Source organism: Nicotiana sylvestris, chromosome 6 (genome assembly GCF_000393655.2).
Source record: "Nicotiana sylvestris chromosome 6, ASM39365v2, whole genome shotgun sequence".
Classification (NCBI taxonomy): domain Eukaryota; kingdom Viridiplantae; phylum Streptophyta; class Magnoliopsida; order Solanales; family Solanaceae; genus Nicotiana; species Nicotiana sylvestris.
In genome coordinates this window covers 209,483,741-209,498,745 of record NC_091062.1, presented here as the reverse complement: position 1 = coordinate 209,498,745, position 15,005 = coordinate 209,483,741, and the positions used below count along the sequence as shown (strand labels likewise).

At 37.8% G+C, this 15,005-nt stretch overlaps 2 protein-coding genes across 2 annotated transcripts; both read left to right on the top strand.

Annotated features, from left to right (window-relative positions):
• Nucleotides 1–11,171: 11,171 nt before the first annotated feature.
• Nucleotides 11,172–11,555, top strand: LOC104214756 (uncharacterized). Its single transcript, XM_070149934.1, has one exon. It carries the CDS (start codon nt 11,172–11,174, stop codon nt 11,553–11,555), a length of 384 nt encoding a protein of 127 aa, XP_070006035.1.
• Nucleotides 11,556–11,557: 2 nt separating this feature from the next.
• LOC104214754 (uncharacterized) lies at nt 11,558–14,645 on the top strand. Its single transcript, XM_009764466.2, has 2 exons — nt 11,558–14,179; nt 14,314–14,645. The coding sequence occupies exons 1-2, from the start codon at nt 14,048–14,050 to the stop codon at nt 14,557–14,559; spliced, it is 378 nt and encodes a 125-aa protein (XP_009762768.1). The 5' UTR covers nt 11,558–14,047; the 3' UTR covers nt 14,560–14,645.
• Nucleotides 14,646–15,005: the final 360 nt, after the last annotated feature.

The window sequence follows — 15,005 nt, the reverse complement described above, 5'->3', positions numbered from 1 at the left end:
CTGTACAAAATGAACCTCTGTTTACAAATTTTCTAAGATTATGTGACATCAAATGGGACGGGGTACCGTCCTACCTATAAGTCTGTAGCAAAACTCTAACACGATGACTCATAGACTTGGCTGCACTCCAAATAAGGTGGAGTCTTACCGATCCTTTGCTGAATGCCAATCTCGTCTACTATGAGGGCTTGTCAAACTGATTGTCTATACCTGCAGGCATGAATGCAGTGTCCCCAACAAAAAGACGTCAGTACGAATAATGTACCAAGTATGTAAGGCGAAACTAAAACATAACAATAAGTCAATATTAATTTAAAACATATAAGAATCAACCTGAATCTCTAAAGTGCCACCGCATATGCATACTTATTATAATTATACATATAATGCTTCCTTTTGACACTATTATCCATATCATATAATGCATGACTGTCCAACTGATCAGTGATAACTGTCCGACTAGTCGTAGTACATTGGTAAATGCATGACTATCTCGACCAGCCGTAGCTCGGTGCTAAATGCATGACTGCCCCACCGGCCGTAGCTCGGTGGTAAATGAATATGCATGACTTTCCAACTGGTGGTAAATAATGATACATAATTGCCCAACTAGTGGTAACTGGCCGACCGGCCGTAGCACGATGGTAAATGCATGAAGATACATGTATCACTATATTATAAACATTAATATCTCTATCATATACCTCAATAGGGACTTAGGGACATACTTAGACATGCTTGAATATCATTTTACAGGAATAAATAACAAAGACATCCTTAACTGCTAAGAGTAGAAACACTTATGAAATAACATTATTGTCGTGCCCCCTTTTTCTCGCGAAATCTGGTTTATGACATTTGGGAGGACAACTCGTTCTCTTTTGGGAATTGGGTTTGAATAGAAGAGTCGTCACCTAATGATTTAAGTGCATTAGGACACTAAGAAAGGTTTGATTTGAACAACCAGAGATTGGGTAAGGGCTTGAAATTATCCCGAGGGAAAGGTGTTAGGCACCCCTCAAGATTCACTAGTGTGGTTCCCGGCCAGGCAATTATTGTGACTTTAGTGCAAATAACACATAGGCAAATAAAGGCTTCAAATAAGAGGGGGTTTTCACGTAATGGTTACAAATAACAAAAGTAAGAAAAAAAAGGAACTAAAAGGAGTTGATTTTCTTAAAAGAAATGGTTTAAAAAAGATTTAAAAAAAACAAAAAAAAACAAAGGAAAGGGGGGTCCTAGGTTTATTAATAATATAGATCACCCCACACAATATCCGGTAATCACTCCTCAGTGAGGGGCTACACGTGATGTTATTGCGTGGTCATCATATCCATATCTACCCTTTCCCACCCTGTTAAGGTATTAAAGCATGGAATGGTCTCGTTTACTTATTGCATGCTATTACCCGCCCCAATCCTATCAGCCCCAGAGGCACTTGGGACTACTAATCTTAGAGGGAGGAGGTATTGGGCTTATTTGTGGTTTCAAAAGGTAAGATATTAAGGCGACAAAAAAAACACATATAACAAGTTTGGGGAAGCATGTAAACAAATAAAAGGGCTCAAACAGACCTCCTTTAAACCAAAGAAAACACATAATGTAGCATGACTTATATGTACTGTTTAAGGTCTGATTAAAACTTAAAGGTTGAGGCAGACTGATTTATTACATAATTCAGATAAGAAGCCCTAATCAAGTCTGCCTGCTGGTTGTAACATATAGAATCTGATTCAGTTTATAAACTTTCACCCTATAGCTTGCCTAAGTGTTGGACGAAGATCTATAGGCATGATATCTACTGGTTCCAGAAACAATGAAGTAAACATGAATACATATTGATTTAAAAAAAATCGTCTGTTATTAAAGAAAGGCGAGTTTTAGCAAAAGGGAATGCGTCATTGTTACTGGTTTTAGACTTATAAGTGAGTGAAGCGATTCAGACTTGATTAATAGCTCCTATAGGCATGTTTTTTATGCGTTGCTGATTTTAAACCCTTTTTAACAGACATAGTAAAATGCGGAAACCCTATAAATATGATTGCCTAATGAAGAATGTATATGCAAGATTCAGAAAGACCTATAGGCATATCTTCTATATGCAAATGCAGGATTCAGATTTCCAGGTAATTATAGACATGGTATCTATATGAGAAATGCAGAATTCAAGAAGTAACCTATAGGCAGGATATCTATATGAGAGTGCAGAAATTCAGAAATAACTTATAGGCAGGATATCTATATGAGAGTGCAGAAATTCAGAAATAACCTATAGGCAGGATATCTATATGAGAGTGCAGAAATTCAGAAATAACCTATAGATAGGATATCTACCCTTCACATAGTTATCCCTCCCTTTTCACTAGCCATCCCCAAGAGTTTATTACCAAAATTATTACAGCCTAGAAAAAAGAAAATACATCAGAAATTAAAAGGTACAATCAAGGAGAGCCTGATTCAGACTTCCTGTTTGAAATATGAAGTAAACCCAACTCCAAGGGATAATATTTCAAAGCCTTTCTCCCATTTGGATGTGTCAGAGTCCCCTAAGAATTTCATAAGAACTCTGGGCAGTGCTTACACCCAAATGTATCACTAGATTAGAACATAGTGCAGTGTGGAAGGGCCAGCCCTCTGGTGTACAAGTTCAGAGGGACCTTAAGGTCCCAAGGCAAGGCTCACCAGAGGGGGGAAGAACCTAGGGACTTAAAAGAGAGTGCAAGTGCAGAAGTAAGATTCTGAAAGGGGAAAGGGAAAAGGGAAGCTGCTTAAATTAGTACACATAAGGGTATAGGGGAATGGGGAAGTTGCAAGAGGCAAAAGAAAAGCAGGCTGATGGGCACACCCAACAATGGGAGATGCTGGCACATCTTCCATCCTGTTTACTTAGAGGTTAAGACCCCATTGGTTCAAACTTAATTCATGGGAAACAACTCACATTGCCATGCCTTAAGTTACAACTCTCAAATACGTAGGGGTAATGGGTATAGGGAGCAAGGATTCACAGCAGAAACATGCAGAAAGATATGAGCATACTAACTTAAATATTGAACTTTACAGAACAGTACAGTAGACATGGATATAAAAGTTGTAAATGAACATATTGTGATGATGCTAAGAATTAAATCCGGACATACCAGTTTTCAGGGAAACAAGTAAAGAAAAGCAATAGATCTTGTAAAACAGGCCACAAGGCAAACAAGAAGAGAATATTATTATGAGAGAGTATGAGTTCATAAGGATTCTGAAGGAGTCCCTGTTTGTGAAGAGGGTCGTGCCTTTTATAGTGCAAAATCAGGCAGAAATAAGGTAAGAAAATAGTTGAGGAATTGATTGTCAATTAAGAATCAATTACACAAGACTTCCCTTAATTAAGGGATTCAGATTCAAACGGGTAAAAACCATTTAAGGAAAGATATTGAGTAAGCACTTGCTGCACAGCATGCAATTAGGGGCAAATAGATAAAGGGTTATTTTAAGGACACGGTTTTTGAAGTACACGGTTGTACAAATAAGGTAAGAAAATCAATTAGTAGCCAGTAAATCAAATGGTCAGGGATCTTGTAATTACTGATCCATGAATGAACCAAGTCATAAAAGCTGAGAAGGGTTTTACAATTAAGTCGAGTCATGAGGAAATCAGCAAACAAGAAAGGAAAATCAATTAGTCCTATTCAAAAGGAAGTCTGAACTAATCATAAATTTGAAAACCCCTTTAGAGAGAGGTTCATCACATATAAAGAGCATACAAACATGCTGAGTTAAAAGAAGATGTTGTTCCATTGCAAAATCAGTAGGAAAATCCAGTGTAGAAGAGTTTAGTAAAAAGCCAGAATTGTATGAAAACAAAGATGTCCAAAGCAGAGATGAGAGGGAAAGCAATTGAATCGAAACATGTTTAGAGGTTTTAGAAAAGAACTGAAACTTCCAACATGCCTCTTTCAGCAACAGAACTCCTGAGTAACATGCAAACACAGCAAAAGGGTTCAAGGCAAACAAAGTGAAGAAACTAATTCGAAGCATGATGAGAAGAGACTAATAAGAACAGCAGAACAAGCATGCTTAAGAAGATCCTTTAGAAGAAACTTAAACAGAGTTCAGCGTAAAGAACTTAATAAGGAGACTTAAGAACTAAAAAAAATACAGTAGAAGAAACACAAGAACACGGTAGAGGAAAATACAATAGAAGAAGAATACAAGAACACAGTAGAAGAAGCATACAAGATCATAATAGAAGAAAATACAAGATCACAGTAGAGGCAAATACACACAAAAAGAAAAAGAAAGCCAATGAAACATTTAAATACTTTTCAGAAAAACCCTAGATTGGAAAAGAAATGGTTTTGAAAGTAGTTTTTTGAAAGAAAAGTCAGGAAAATCGTTTGAAAACTCAGGGAAAGCATGGATACACAACAAATCTAAAGGAATCGGAGAAAACCTCGAAGGGTTAGGGTTTCAAAGGAACCCTAGAAATGAGAAAGGCTTTAAAAAGTCACCGATCTGAGTCGGAGAGGTCAGAATCAGGCTCAAACAATCATGGTACGCTGGAGCAAAACCGGAGATGACTATGAAACTTCGAATCGACAGAGGTCTGGATACGAACCTTCATGGTCAGGCCTTGAATCTTTAGAAATCAGGTGCATAGGAGCCGTAGGAGGCCGGTGTAGGGTTTCCATAGCCTTGGAAGCCATGGATTCCGGTGGTTTTCAAGGTGGAAGTGGTGGGAGGTGGCTAGGGTTCGAGAAGTTTCGAGAGGATTTGAGAGAATGGGGAGGGTTCAGAGGCGGCTTGGTAGGTGGAAAATGATTTAGGTTTAGGGGGGGGGGGGTTGGGTAATTAAAAATGGTAAGGAAGAAATGTGGCCGTTGATCATTTCGATCAACGACCTGGATTAAAAGGAGGGCCAAGCGAGTCATTTAAACGGGTTGTGGGTCGGGTAATTTTAGGAATTGGGCTGGGTGATTTGGAATTGAAATTGGATTGGATTAGGGGTGCAAATTAGGCTGAAATTGAAATGAAATCTGGTTAGATTTTAAATAGCCACGTTTCCCCATTTATTTTATAAAAAATACCAAATAAAAAGCTGGAAATAAATTGCAAGTACTAAAATAATTTATAACATATAATTATCAATTTAAAAATACTGGACTTAATTTTTTATAAGTATAAATACAATCAAATCATAAATGAGGCTAATATTGCAATTACATGCAGTTGAGCTTCAAAAAATGCTAAATAAATTTGTAAAAATATGCAAAAATTATCTGGGCTATAGTTTGGCATAAATATGAGAATTCAACAAGTGAATCACCAAAAAATGATAATTTTGGATATTTATTGGATTTTTCTTAATAAAATAAGGTAATAAAATTGATTTTAAAAGCCTTTAAAATTAAGGAAAAATAATAAAAATATTTGTAAATACTTATATATGCATACATATGCTATTTTGAAAGGATTTTGCATACAGAAATATACAAGAAAAAATTGGATATCAACAATTATGTTTACGTATCGTTACTTGGATCATGCCAAAAGAAAGAAGGGATAGCCTTAATGTACCTGAGCCAATTCTCTTGACAATCCCTCTAACACACGTCTTTGCGAAAAAACGTGTAACGGCGGATCGAAGAAGGAAAAAATCCGTATGATATTATTGAGAAAGATTGTATTGTACTCCCTTATAATTGCAAAATCTCACGTTACTTTAAATTTGTTGAAGACCTTACGTTGCTTATGTGATATATGCAGATGCATATTAGAATGGATCATGTTACTTACGTTGCTATTGATGACTCTTTAAGTTGGAGATATTTTATATATGAATGTGGGCCCCACTTTATGTGGTGCCTTAACCACATTCCTTTACTTTGCCACCTTTCCTAATGACTTAAGAGTCATTGATCTTGGGGAGGCTTTCTGCCATGTGAGGCTCTTAATTTATCCAAAGATTTTAATCAATCTTCTATTAAAAATTATTAATTATCCAATTATTTACATAATTAAGAATTATTTTAACTTACTTAAAATACTACTCACTTTTAACATACTTTATACACCTTACTATAATATACTTTACTATCATGGTCATGTGGTACCTTGTATGGAACTAATCCATAAATATGGGGTATTATAACTTGGACCGTATTTTATCCCAAAATATCAAACTTTGACAAAACTCATTTTCTTCGATTCGCTTACCCTCTCACCTTCACGAATTTACTTATCACTTATATATATATATATATATATATATATATATATATATATATATATATATATACCAAAAGGTATTTACAGGGGCACTGTGAAGCGGCCTCAAAATAAATAAAAATGTACAAGGGAAAAAAACAAACTAAGGCATTTTTCGCCTAGTCCTCACCGGAGCCCGACTTGCTGCCCAAACCCTCGGGATCATATCTCTTTTTTGCCTCGGCCTCTTTGACTTTTCGCCTCTTTGATCTTGGCTGCTTGATCAAACCCCTAGGCATGAACCTCCTCGAGGGCCTCCCTCTATGATGGCCACTTCACATACTCGTCCATTGTTATTATACGGGCCTCGGACACCTCCACATCATTCTTATATTGGGCCTACATATCCTGAACTTCGGAGGACTCATTCGAAGCCGACTCCAACTTGGACTTTAGTGCGATGTACTCTTAGCCAAGGCATACCATTCCATGACGATTGAGTCCAGCTGTGCTCGGAGCTCATCGTTCATCCGAGACCATTTGTCGGCTTTATCTATCATCACCCGGAGGTGATCCTTGGATGATGCCAAATCCTCGTTGGTGCCATCCTATTCCGAGGCCAGGAGATCCATAGCGCTCCTTAGATTCTCCGTCGTGGCTTTGACCTCATTCATTTTGACCCTAAGCTAGTCGATCAGGTCTATATTCTCTTGGACCTGCGATGTTATGGTGTTAGCAGTTGCGCTTAACCTCTTGTTATTAATCTTAAAAAACCTTACCGTTTCGACTAGAATGACATGTTCCCATTTCATCATCGAGTCCTCCTTTTGAGCTCTTTCCAGCTCGGCTTGGAGGGCGGGGAGGTCCTTGAGGGCCTCATCGTTTTGCTCACTAAGAGCTTTGTACATGGCCTTCTATCAGCCTGATCCTTGACCTCAAACTCGAGATGACTCACCTTCATCCGAGACCGGTGGAAGCTCTCATGATGAAACATCGAATCTTAAGGAATAAAAATGATGAAATCAATAAAGTATGCTAAGGTTAAATGTACCCTTTAAGGGTATAAGAAAAAAAGAAACATACCTTGTTTAGCGCCTGTTCTGCCATGTTGAAAAGGCTCGGCGCATCCACTTCATTCATCTTCGCTTGGTCCTCTTCGGTTACCAAGACACGAAGGTAGTTGGCCATGCCAACCAGTACGGATAACATTTTGGTATCTTCCGGAACCATAAACATGATCGTTCTCTTAGGGTCAGGATCTGCGCTTGGAGAAGGGAATTGCTTCACAAGTTTCGGGCTTGAGCTCGGCCCACCTGACCCCGGTAGTACGACCTTTCTCGGGATCTCCAAGTGTCTAAATCGAGAGTAGTCCTCCAATGCACCAACATCCATGCCTTCAAAAAATAGGTTACATGCCTCATCTGCGGCCCGTGATACCACGGTTGGCTTCTCTATAATGGCCCGGGCCTCATAAAAAAGAGACTCCATGTAGGACGGTGACTCTAGAACGCCTATGATGTTTATGGCTTCTCTCGAAACTACAGTATCTTCTCGAGAGGCAGTAGCCACAGGTTTCACTTCGGGCTCCCGAATGGAAGAAGCTTCCTCCTTACGGTAGCCTCCCTCCAGTGTTGCCCGCTCTTTTGCGGCGATGGCTGGCTTATAGGCGATAAACTCCATGTCATCATCTTCAGGGTAATCCTTGAGCTGGTAAAGAGAACCAGGATATAGTATCCTGGCCCGAGTACTGTCCTTGGTGCTCTTCCGGACCTTGACCATGATCCTCTTTTTCTTGGTCTCGAATAGAGCATCTGAGAAGCAAGAATATCCCCTCTTCCTTCTCTTTTTCTCCTCCTTCTTCACAGCGAATTCAGTGATAGACTGTCCCGAAGTTAAGGGTTTTTCAAATGAGGATGGGGCCTCGTCGTTGCCTACTGCTCGAAGCTCGGTGGTCTTGGGCAAACTTGTGGAAGGAAGAAAGAGGCTTAGGCGAAATAATATTGGAATGAAAGGAAATTTAATAAGGAGAAGAAAGGTACTCACCATGGGAACGGGCTTTCCATTTGCCTTTTGAGAGTTTATTCCACTCGCGCTCGGAGTATGTGAATTGTTTGCAAATCTCTTTGACCCACTCCTTGAATCCGGGGACTGCATTAGGGACTCGGGCGACCGCTGGTCGATGAGAAAAAAGAGTGAATTCAAATAATTATTTTAACAACTTAAGTAGGGATGGACTTACGTCTTACGTTCCACTTCTCGGGGAATGACATGTACTCATAGGGAATGAGATCCTCGGTCTTCACCAGAACGAATTTCCCCTGCCAGCTTGATTAACCCCCCTCGAAAAATTTGGGGGCTGTAGATGCGAAGCAGGTAGTCGATAGTGAACCGGTGTTCCTCCGTGTTATTAACAAAGTGACGAAAGAGAATCACGATCCTCAAAAAGATGGATGGATCTTACCAAGGCAAACCTCGTACTTTTTGCAAAAGTCAAGGACCACCGGGTCCACTGGGCCAAGTGTGAAGAGGTATGTATAAACACTTAAGTACCTCTCCACGTGAGTTGTAATGTCCTCATCAGGATCGGAGATGACTATTTCCTTTCCTTCCCACTTGATATTCTCCCGGACCGTTGGGATCATGTCTTCGGTGATGGAGTAGTATACCTCCTCACGGCGGTCCCCTTGTATAGAGGCCTTCACGACCTTAAAATCATTATCTTTGTAACATCCTCCGGGAATAAAGTCCTTAAGGGGAGGTTTCGCGGCCTCTGCCGGCAGGGTCGCTTGGATGTCAGTTGAAGGAGCGGTATTTTAGGGCACAAACTTCAAGGTTTTTGCCATCGATATCTAGGAATATGAAGGTTTGAAGGCGGATATGAAGGTTTGAAGGCGGATATGAAGGTTTGAAGGTCAAACTTGAATATTCAAAGACAGAATATGAACATTTGAAGATTGGAGATGGAGGAATGAAGATGTGAAGAACAATATATGAAGATTTGAAGGAATTATGAGCAAGTAAAAAGTTCAAGGGTAACTGAAGAAGGTTTGAAATCGGAAGCAAAAAAGTACAAAAAAAGGGGGAACTGAAGCTTTTATAGGAAGGAGATAATTAATGCGTGGCGTTTCGCATTTGAGGACGGTCAACCGGCGGTTGACACATGTCCGAAGTCAGAACGACATGACTGATAGGACGCTCCATTGACTCGTCGACCCGATCATAGAGTACGGAGGAGGGAATCAGGGTCAACTAATCACTTCTCGTCATTTTGATAAATCCATCCTCCGAAAAGTGAGGAGACTATCTGTGTACGGGTAAAATTGGGGATAAAAGTTACCCCCGATTTTCCGATAAAAAAACAAGAGGACAATGTGGCCCGATATGATTTGGGGTAGTGCCGAGGGCTTTCACAGACCAGAACCAGGGGAGGACGAACGGTGTGCCCGAGACTAGATATGATCAAGCGTCGAGCTCCAGCAAAGTGAAGAATCGGGGATAAGTGAAAGGCAGCTAAACAGAACAAACGAGGGGCCGAAATATCCGCCCACCACCGGATATTATGGCGTAAATCTCGCCCCGTGTCAATTGTATATTAAAATTTACTGGGAGGAAATGGTCTTTTACCTTATTTAGACTTATACTAGGATTGAAACTCCCATACTATAACTTTTTCATAAAAAGCTCATTATTGGCACGCATATCCAAGCAATAAAGTTGATTTTATTCTTTAGTTGTTGTTAAAAGTATTCTTTAGTTGCTTGTTTATTAAGTTGTTATAGAGCCGTTCCGAAGGCTAGATCGAAACCAATCTCTAAACGTCCATTACAAAGTTAGACTTAATGAGACATTATATTTGGTTTGATCGCCCTGACTTCCTTTAAATCAATTATTTATTATACATAGTTCGTTTGTGTTAAATTAAATCACATATTCTTTAACTGTGTATAAATTTAATTGTTACTTATTTGAAGGATAAACAATACTAGAGCTATGGGGTGCATGATTACAAATTATGCTCCCCTAAATTATCAATATTAATGCTATAATAAAGGTAATTAAGCCTCATAAAGGCCAGAGGAATCTTAGAATCTTCTATAACGTTTCTATAATAGTCATATGTTGAATTTTCTCTCATCTGGCCATAGATTTGTATTCTGTGTCACCATAGTAGAGACACTACTAACTGGCCATCCTTGACACGTGCCGCTTCCTAATTAACCCAACTCTTAAAACTGTTTTTTCCCTATACACCTATGACTAAAACTATTGATTTATTTCTCATGTGATCGGGGTTTGAGTTCTCCTTCTTAGTTAAGTGCATGACAAGTATCTTTATTGAAGAGATTCGCACTTTTAAAGTATCTACAAGCATAAACTGGTTAGAAAAAGTTAATATACGTCCACTTAATCATATACTATATTGATAGTATAAAAAAATTTCACATTATTAATACAATTTAATGAGTATACTATGACGTTAATCTACTTTATCCAGGAGACTGATATCATGCTTGATAAAGTACAACAACAATAACAACCCAATATAATCCCACTTAGTGGGGTCTGGGGAGGATAGTGTGTACGCAGACCTTACCCCTACCCTAGGATAGAGAGACTGTTTCCATAGGGTAGAGAGACTGTTTCCAAATAGACCCCCGGCATCCTTCCCTCCAAGAACTTCTCAACTTGCTCTTGAGGAGATTCGAACTCACAACCTCTCGGTTGTCTGCATAAATTATTTTTATGTAGATCAACTTAATTTTGAGTGAGTAAAAAGATTTTCCATGCTCTGTCAGTAGGTAATATAATACAAGAAACCTAATTAAAACGCAGGAGATGTGAACCTTAATTTAAGCAGAAGCACATGTCCATTTGCATTTCTGTGCAGCTCATCATCTCATCAACTTAACTTCTCTCTAACTCCATATATTAATATCTCTAATTCATTGCCCATTCTCCCCATTCCATTTTCAATAATCATGGCTACAAATCCTAACAGTACTGTCCCAAAAAATATCAGCCATGCCCATCCAACGACCGTATTCCGGTGGGTCCCATCCCGCCGGAAAATTACATTCAGGAAGAAGAGGTTGCCGACGGTGCGACTAGGAGGTGAGAAGAATCCTCGCCGGGGATTCTCCGTCGTGAAGCTTTTCCGGCGAGTTCGACTAAAGTGGCTGAAATTGCACTACACGTGTATGCTGAAAAGACTGAAAGAATATTATCAGTCTGCGGTGAAAGATATAATGGAAAGTGGCGGAGCATTAGACGCCTTTCAACAACGTCTACTATTGGAAACCTCTTTCGCTGTTCCTGTAATGGGCCTTTCCTTCAATACTTTTCCAAATCACCATGGCACTTGAAATTGCAGCACCTTAACAAAATCTTTTTGGTAAATATTTACATTTTCTAGCTATGTTTTCAAGCTTATTAAATAAAGTCCCCTTCCTAGAAATGTAAGATTTTTTTCTTTCTTTTTTGAAAAAATAATTCCTCTTATATTGAGAATCATAAACACTTATTGTGTGCTGTAGTGAAGCCAAGATTATACAACAACAACAACCCAATATAATCCCACTTAGTGGGGTCTGGGAAGGGTAGTGTGTACCCCTACCCTAGGGTAGAGAGACTGACTCCAAATAGACCCCCGACATCTTTCCCTCCAAGAACTTCTCACCTTGCTCTTGGGAATACTCGAACTCACAACCTCTCGGTTGAAAGTGGGGATTGCTTACCATTACCCCACTTAAATATGTGATCTAAAGCCACTTTTGTAGTACCTCTTTACTACGACTAGCTAGAATTGGATTCAAACATTAATATACAACCAAAACAAATTCGTCTTTGCCCAATTTGGAAAGTAAAATTTTTCAACGAGGGGATTCAATTGAAACACATTACCTATAAAATTTGGTGTAAGACGTGATTAAATTGGTAGAAGATGCAAATTTCTTTTACCTTGGATTAGGAAATTGTATAGAGCAATTATTAGCAACAACAACAACCCAGTATAATCTCACTTAGTGGGGTATGGGGAGGGTAGTGTGTACGCAGACCTTACCCCTACCCTAGGGTAGAGAGACTGTTTCCAAATAGACTCCCGACATCCTTCCCTCCAAGAACATCTCATCTTGCTCTTGGGGAGACTCAAACTCACAACCTCTCGGTTGGAAGTAGAGCAACCCCTCTTGTCTTCAATTATTAGCAATTATGTTATTTATTTATTTTTACAACACTAGCTACTTGAAATTTAAATTATTTGAAAGGGTCATACCATGCATGTGTGCTTGTGCACTTTTATACTTTATTTTTGGGGAGTTTAATCTAAGTATCACCTATAACTCCAAGAAGGTCAAAGTGTCTCTTGGTGTGAGAGCTAAATTAGAGTACAAGTTACGAGAAGGGATTATATAATCATAATGGCTATGAAAAATAGAAAAATGCTAAATTAGGGTAAATTATGCACATGACATGAGAGGTGAAAATACAAAAGTTGTAGCACCCCAGGATATGCAATCAATCTTAATATTTAAGTCTAACGTTTTAGTGAAATGCAAATGAAAGTGAAAATTGATATTTCAAATGATATAATGTTGGTTTTAGACTTTTCGTTTTCAGTTTTATAGCTTTTTTTGCTGTCCTTTTATTTGGCCAAAAGTAAAAAAAAAAAAAAAAAAATCAAAGTCAAGGTATTTGGCTAAGGACTTTTGAAAAAAACTATATTAAAAGCACTTTTCAAAAGTTTGATCAAATAATAATTACTGTTCAAAAGTATTTTCAAATTAATTAGTCAAACATTAATTAATAGATCTAAAAATTACTTTTCAAAATAAGTTAATTTTAGAAGCACGACCAAACATGATTTGGAGTTCCCTTAAATTTCAAGAAAAATTAATGAAGATTTTCCTTTTTCTTATCTGTCTGTGACAGATATGAATCCTTTTTCTAAGACTAGACCAAGCTCATAGTGCCAACTACTGAAAGTTGTCGACAGTATCTCTATTTTCTATAAATTAATGACAAGATTTTGTATTTTTAAAGACAGCGGAATCATAGAAAATCATTCGAGCATAAAATATGTTAAAACGGGGAAGCAAAACGAATAATTCCTTGGAGAGAAACAATGAAGAGTAAAGATAATTTGTTATTGAAGCTAGTATTGCTTAGAGCTTAGAGAGATCACATGACCTTGTCTCTCAATTTTTTTTGGAATTTTAAGAAAATTAAATAAATGAAAAGGTGATTTTAAGATGGACGAATGTGAGTTACGATCCTCTGTTCAATTTAGGAATTTTTACTGTGAGTTACGATCCTCTGTTCAATTTAGGAATTTTTACCTTCCTATGCCACATATGAAACCTTATTACCCTCAATGTTTAAGGTTAGAGATAATTATATTTAGTATACTAAATTATTATTTATATACCATAATTTAAAATAGGGATATAATTAATGGGGCATTTATATGAGGCATAATTATAGGACCGTATATTCCCACGTTTTTCTTTCCTTTCAGCTCAACCCTCCCTCCCCACGTTTTACCTTTACCCGTAACTCCCCCCCCCCCACGTTTTACCTTTACCCTTCACTCTCCCACGTTTAGCGTCTGTTTTCTTCTTTATAGAACAAAAGCTACCCACATTCTTCATTATTCTCCATTTAAATTCACCAAATATTGAAGTTATCATTCTACAAAATTCGTTCCCATCTTTAGTCAAGTTGAAGTTAAACCATGAAGAACATCAAATCTCCCAAAAAAAATACCTAAAAAATCTACAGTAGGTGATATCCCCTCTTTCGATTTGGGTGTTCTACACCAAAATCACCACAAAAACAAGTAAAATCTACACATGCAATGGAACCTACTACTCACAGTTCATCTCCTAGACAAATCCGTGTCGAGATGAGAACAAAGCAAATGCACGATGTAGATGCTGGAGGAAGTGCTACACCAGGCGGCAAACAACTCAAAAGAAAGGGGAAAGAGGTATGTGTAGATGACGACTTTGCTGAAGATGTCCCTAAAATTCCACTGTAAAAAAAACTATTCTCTCTTTCTAGATGTTTAATTTTTTTTTATAATAATTTGTTAAATAATTAAATTTTTTTTGTCTTATGCAGCGATTGTGGTGTATTTGTGGTTGCTTTTGCGGAGTATTTAGCCTTGGAGATTTGTCAATCCCTTCAGAAGACCTTTCAGATATCGACCAACACCGTAGACGCTATGGAGCTCTCATATGGGATTATGCTACAAAGAAGCAAGAAGATGGGTCAATCAGTGAAAGTGAGGTTATAGGCAGGCTAGCAAGGAGGAAGGGTGCTCCTGCGTTGAATGAGAAGACTAGAGTCCACAGAAAGACGAAATAGTGTCATGTTTTCCTAGTTTAGTTGATGTCAATTTGTAGTTGAAGGAAAATACACTACTTTATGAACAAAATTTTTATTTTTTTTTATTGCGGCATCCCTTTTTGTTTTGTTATTTTATCTTTCATTATTAGTTGTTCACTTGAATATAAATTGGTTGTTTACATCATTGTATCTTCATTATATTAAACATGAGTATTTTGATGTTAGAATACAATTTGCCTACAAATAATCTTCACAATATGTACTTTTTGGAAACACTCAATGTAGTTATTCTATATAATTTTGTAGTTGTATATGTTCATAATTTTTATGAAATACCTTCAAGTTCTAGGTAATATCTGTATATAACTGTCAGTTGAAGTTAAATTATACAATAAATAGAAGAAATAAATACTCCAATCATAGAAATATATTATCCACAATTTATCTACAAATCATCTACAAAT